General features: G+C 38.4%; 2 protein-coding genes across 3 annotated transcripts; one reads left to right on the forward strand and one right to left on the reverse strand.

Annotated features, from left to right (window-relative positions):
* Positions 1 to 195: 195 nt before the first annotated feature.
* On the reverse strand, positions 196 to 2,410 carry polr2eb (RNA polymerase II, I and III subunit E, b). The gene is made up of 8 exons (XM_029146011.3): positions 2,224 to 2,410; positions 1,737 to 1,911; positions 1,491 to 1,606; positions 1,326 to 1,406; positions 1,166 to 1,224; positions 909 to 987; positions 652 to 724; positions 196 to 388 (listed from the first exon to the last, which is right to left on the reverse strand). Exons 1-7 carry the CDS (start codon positions 2,278 to 2,280, stop codon positions 659 to 661), a joined length of 633 nt encoding a protein of 210 aa, XP_029001844.1. The 5' UTR covers positions 2,281 to 2,410; the 3' UTR covers positions 196 to 388; positions 652 to 658.
* Positions 2,411 to 2,434: 24 nt separating this feature from the next.
* On the forward strand, positions 2,435 to 5,627 carry gpx4a (glutathione peroxidase 4a). 2 transcript variants are annotated; one of them, XM_029146012.3, is made up of 7 exons: positions 2,435 to 2,603; positions 3,748 to 3,842; positions 3,935 to 4,079; positions 4,331 to 4,482; positions 4,670 to 4,694; positions 4,894 to 4,953; positions 5,224 to 5,627. In XM_029146012.3, the coding sequence occupies exons 1-7, from the start codon at positions 2,511 to 2,513 to the stop codon at positions 5,254 to 5,256; spliced, it is 603 nt and encodes a 200-aa protein (XP_029001845.1). In that variant the 5' UTR covers positions 2,435 to 2,510; the 3' UTR covers positions 5,257 to 5,627. The 2 variants fall into 2 exon arrangements, with proteins under 2 accessions (XP_029001845.1, XP_029001846.1); XM_029146013.3 differs by lacking the exon at positions 2,435 to 2,603 and adding an exon at positions 3,366 to 3,525.
* The last annotated feature ends 262 nt before the right edge of the window (positions 5,628 to 5,889 follow it).

A 5,889-nucleotide genomic window follows, 5' to 3' on the forward strand; every position in this document is an offset into this window, starting at 1 on the left:
TTAATTAAACTGAGCAGACTCACAGGGATCACTTCTGGTTCTGGGCTGCACCGAAAGGGACAGTTTCCCACAGTGTGGGTGGTAACATTTCCTTATGATAACACAGAAGCAGGTCAACTCAAAATGCTTCAGTCTGCAACAGCTACAGCATGGCTTTCAGAAAGAAGAAAAAAAAGGTAGGCATCTAACACAATGTCCTGCTAGAGGTTCAATTTTATTAATTGTCTGTACACGTTAAATGAAACAACTTGAGACAATGATTATTTTCAAACATTTTATAAAACGTAATTACAACAAATTCGAATAAAAAAAAAAAGTCAGAAGTGGAAGAAATATCTTTAGCTGAATCGATGAAACCTGTAACATTGGTCTTTCAAGTGTTGAACACCTGTAAAATAAAAATGCTTTTTAATCTACACATTTACATCCATTAGCTTTCATGATGGCACATGCTTTATAACCAACTCTTTGGGTTTGATAATCTGTATCCATGTACTAATACAAAACAAGCCAGGAAAAGCCCTGATTTTATTCTATATGCAGGAAGAACAAAAACTGAACTTCAAATGTTTCAATTGTTCAAATTCCAACAACTGAAAAGTAAACCCATAATTCAACATGCGGAGAAGTATCTAAAAGCTGAATATGTACCTGTGTGTTACTGGACCAGTCTGTATGTGATGTACCTCCCAGCTGTTTCACTAGGTCTGATGATCTTTACAACCTAAAAAACAAGCAGAATTAACAGCTGGCTAATAAAGACACACAGTGCAAACAGCAAAGCGTGAGCAGACAGGCAAATGAGTTTCAGATGAAACCGAAAGCTGAATACAAAGAACAGATTGTAATACATGTATAATATGTACAGATAACAAGCAAAAAAAAAACTTTATTAAACCATTTCATACCTGTCCTCTTTTCAAACCAAAGTAGCGAGCCACAGGATCCCCAGCCTGGATCCTTGGCAACTGACTTTCTTTTAGTTTACTGAAGTAATTAGTATAATGAAAAAATAACAAAATACTATATCTGCCAGAACAGATTAAACTTGTGACAGCACCAAATACTGATCATTTGTAACATTCAGGCTAGGAGAAGCATGTCTATTTTCCAAACATAGTTTAATTTACTGTATGTGGTACAATGTCATTTACTGTAAGGATACTATCTTGCCAGAAGTTCAGTCAGTTCTTCTTTTGTCATAACTATGTGCTCCGGAACAAGCTGCAAGACAAAGAAAGAATTGATCACAAAGCATGCAAACATTTCATCATTTAAAACACACACAACTGTAAATAGAATAGCAGATTGTCCATTAAAATTACCTCATGCTCTGTGATGTTAATGAGAAGCTCCTGTTGTAGAAATTGCTCTAATATGTATTTTGGCGCCATGTCAACCAGAGACTGTGAGGACACATTTACACAATAAAAATCCAAAAGACAAAGAACATTTATTTCAACAACAGCAATACCTTAAACGGTTTTTACCTGCTTGGCTGAGGGTGTCATGCCCATCTGAACAACAATAATGGCTCTTGTGATGTTTTCTTCCTGCATCCTCTGACAGTACATTTTAATGGTCTTGATTCCGACCTTGGGTTCCTCTGAAAAGAAATTTCATAAAATACTGGATGTTATGACAAAGATGCTGAAGTGATTAACAAGTCAAGGTTCATCTCTGGAGAGAAATCCGGCCATTTTGTTAAGTTCCTTGGTCCTTAGCAATTGACTTACCAGGGAAAAACACAAACATCTGGTCAGTGGGGTCATCGTTGTGCGCCACCAGCACAGTGAGATCTGTGCGTCTGGGGCGACCCTCGCTGGGCTTGTCTCCAAATTGGCTCTTGAACTCATCCAGAGTCTGGTCCAACTCATCCTGTGTTACCAAGTAGCCTCTATCATGGCAAAGCTTTGGGAGCAAAGATAACAAACAGGGCAGATCATAAATGTAATAATCCAACCAGGCTAAATAGACTAGGTTTCTCCTACAAAAGGTTCTCGTAGCCTGAGTAAGGCGCCCCGGGGTTTAACGTGAATCAAGTATAAACTGTACCAGTAGCTCGTGTCATTCGACAAAACTCATGAGCTAGAAACAGGTTTATATGCAGAACACAAAATGAAAAAGTGCCAACCAATACCTACCGAACATAACAGAGGAACCACTGCCTTTGCTAAGCTATATGCTAAGCTAACAAGCTAAAAACAGTCAAACCAAACGAACCTGCATAATGGTTTTTCGAATCTTCCATAATCTGTATGTTTCCTCTTCGTCATCCATCTTGTTTCCAACGCTTTACTCTGCCTCAGATTTTAATAAAGAATCGCTACTCTACCAGGACTTCACTGTCGCCCCGCCGAGCGACACAACGCACGTTTTTTTCGCTTTACGGCAGACGCTGATGACGTCATCGCGGAACTGCCGCGTCTGTCCGCCGCAGCCGTTTCGCGACAGCTGAGCCTGCTGCTACAATGTGGTTATTATATTAATGTGACGTTCCTATAAGAAAAATGCGGCCTTTACGGGCGTGTGTGATGTTTGGAGCCGTGGCCAGCAGTGGAGCGTTACTCTCCATCATACTGTACTTTGTGTTAACCATACGGGTAACGTAAACCTACGTTGTTGTAATTCACGTGTCGGTAGTTACAAATGACAGTCATGCATTTCATAAACAATTATTGTCTGGCAGGTAATCAACACAACATTGCGTTGATTACAGAGAAGCATACTAGACATTAGGGTTGGGGTATATGTATGTATAGAAATGTGACTAAAGAATATTAAATTAAAAAAATATATGTTTTTCTACGATGGAACTTATTTGTACCGATTGATGGACGCAAAGGCTTCCATGCAGCGGTGCCACAATATTCTGAAGTAAACAGTCATCGATCTGATTATTTAGTTACCCAATTCTTGACTTTGCTGTGTAATGCTCTGTCCTATCAAGTGGTTTCCCAATATGTCCTTACCCCCCCCCCAAGGAGAAACACAGATTGTTTTGACCATTCTCTAACCAGATTATGATTACGTTTTTGCTCAGCTATTATCTAGGTGATTTGTTGATTCTAATATCATATTTTTTTCCAGATATTTGTCACATTGCATAATGAGCTTTTGTATTTCTTCACATTTTCGCTCTTTGCCCTGGAAACATGGAGCTTAACTTTGAATGGTTCTTTCTTTTTGCTTTTATAAGGCGTCACCTCCCTCCCTGTGTTTATGAGACTGTTTTGAACTGTGGACTGCAGGTCACGTACTTGTTGATTAGGATTTGAGTCAGCAACAGAGGAGGGCCTATCTGTATCAACAGCCAATCAGTTTAGTTAATGATTGCCTGGTTGCTTTACTTAAACACACTGGAATGTGAGCTGTGCCAGTACTGCGTGACAGTGGTCTGACAGAGAGGGTGTAGCTGAAGGGGCTAGAGATTTGATTGCTTTTTGCCTTCAGAGGGCCTGACTGAGGGCAGTCATGCGTCTGATAGGGTCCACTGTGCTTTTCTCTGTCCTGCTACAGGCTATGGTAAGAGAAGCTAGAATCACAACTGAGCTGTGCTGCAGGATTTTAGTGTTTGCAGAATGTAACATTTAGTTGAATGATTCTCGTTAGTTATCAGTAGAAAAAAGATAGGAAAAACAGACAATACATCATGTGTTTTAATATTATTTGTGATATATATTGTTCATGATGCAGGACAAAGGTATGTATAATGACATGTGCCATACCTGACTTCTTATTTTACAGTCTGCTCCGACAGAGGAATGGCAGATGGCCACGTCTATATATGACTTCTCAGCAAGAGATATTGATGGCAACGAGGTTTCACTAGATAAATACAGGTATATTTCTCTCATTGTAAGAGTTGCTGCAGTGTCTTGCCTCAAACATGTCGTCACTGAGCTACCTTGGGTACCTCTTTTTCTGTTTTTAGGGGGAACGTTGTCATCATCACCAATGTTGCTTCAAAATGAAGTAAGACCCCAGTAAACTACTCTCAGCTTACCCAGATGCACGCCAGGTACGCTGAGAGAGGTTTACGTGTCCTTGCCTTTCCTTCCAACGAGTTTGGGAAACAGGTACATACACTGTGTTCTACTGATTTTGCACATAATCACCGGCCAGAGAACAAATTCTGCAAATGACAAGGTCAAAGTACAAAACTAGAGTTCACATAGTTTTAGAACTGATAACATGAAGGAGTTTTTACAGTGTTGAATAAGCATTTTAGATTTTCTTTTCCTTTTTATTAACAAACTATTTGTTATTATTGTTTTGAATGTTTTCTTCTTAGATGTGACACTTCTGTGATTCTTCCTTTAACCTATAGGAACCTGGCAATAATACTCAGATCAAGCAGTTTGCCCATTCCTACAACGCCAGTTTTGACATGTTCAGTAAGGTCGAAGTGAACGGGGCCAACGCTCACCCTCTGTGGAAGTGGCTGAAGGAGCAGCCAAATGGGAAAGGCTTCCTGGGAAAGTAAGTAAGGAAAAGATAAATATATTGTGAGAGCCTGGGTGGCTTTAATGTTCAGATCATGGAAAAGCACACCTGTGTGTGCGGCTGGCTACAGTCACACTATAATGTCATAAAACTGCCTTGTGTGTTTGTTACTGGATGAAAGTGTTTCAGTTCATCTAATATCTCATTTGCTTCACTCATGCAGCAGTATCAAGTGGAATTTCACTAAGGTAAATATCATATATATAAAAAAAAACTGTTGATTTTATTGACGGTAAACAAGCTTATAGTGTTTTTACTATAATCTTACAAAATCATCAGGGTACAAATTTATGACAGCCTGGAAATACCTTTTGATAATAATTTTACTCTAAAGGTAAAGTGGTTGTTTATAATAATTTATCATTTATTTTATTGTTTCTTTTCTAGTTCTTGATCAACAGAGAGGGACAGGTGGTGAAGAGATATGGACCCTTGGATGATCCAAGTGTATGTACAAACATCTATAGTATGTAGCTGTGAATAGTGAATATGTAGCTACACTGTCCTTTTAAATTAATTTGTCTCAGCTGACCCTGGGATAACACTAGTTTATGTACCAATGCGAAATAGACATAATTTAGTATCAAAATACTGAAAAACTTGTATGTTACTATAACTGTACGCATTCTGCTGTTTTGTCTGTCCATGTGCTCTTTGCATTTAAATGAGGACTTGCACTACAGTATATGCTAACCCTTGCTCTCGCTTTTGTTTCAGGTGGTGGAGAAGGATCTCCCAAAATACCTGTAATCCCATGACAGATGAATAATTTACTGATTTTACACTAGCAATTCAGCTTCTTTCTCTGTCTCCCTAAGCATCAGTTGGTATAGTTTGAATCCATCCCAGACTAGTGACGGTTGCTTCATAAATCTGCATGGCAGACAGAGCAGACCTGATGAATATGACGTGCAAACCACTTGGGAGGACTATCAAACTTATATTCAGCTGATTCTCTGGGACCGTTAAATTCAAGTACAGTTTATAATGTTAATAATGATATGTGTAGCAATACATCTATATAAATATACAGTATATATACTTAGTAATATGTACTAAGATATTGTTCTACTGATACCGTCCTGTCAATAAAGCATAAGTTTCTTGTAATGTAAATACAACTTTTGCAGCCTGACCAGTTTTGTAAATAATTCACATGCTTTAATGTGAGGGTAGATTCATTGCAGTCTTCCCTGCTACATTCATGTAATTATTCATAAAAAAGACTCCAATCTACATTCGCTTTTTTCATTGCACTAAATATTGAAACCTTTTAGCAGACAGTGTGATGAATTAAATTAAAAGTTTTTAAATCAAACAGAAACCGCTGGGTGAGTGGGGACTAATTATAACACTCTTTGTTGGATTGTTGCTTGATGTGTG

The sequence above is a fragment of the Betta splendens genome, chromosome 4 (genome assembly GCF_900634795.4).
Source record: "Betta splendens chromosome 4, fBetSpl5.4, whole genome shotgun sequence".
In the NCBI taxonomy this organism is placed as follows: Eukaryota; Metazoa; Chordata; class Actinopteri; order Anabantiformes; family Osphronemidae; genus Betta; species Betta splendens.

What these genes read in the sequence shown, in the direction of transcription:
- polr2eb (XM_029146011.3), bottom strand. Translation starts at nt 2,280, where the DNA reads ATGGATGACGAAGAGGAAACATACAGATTATGGAAGATTCGAAAAACC. An exon ending in GATGTTTGTGTTTTTCCCTG is followed by an intron (nt 1,607 to 1,736) that starts GTAAGTCAATTG and finishes ATTTCTTTTCAG; the next exon opens with AGGAACCCAAGGTCGGAATC. An exon ending in ACTGAACTTCTGGCAAGATA is followed by an intron (nt 988 to 1,165) that starts GTATCCTTACAG and finishes TAATTACTTCAG; the next exon opens with TAAACTAAAAGAAAGTCAGT.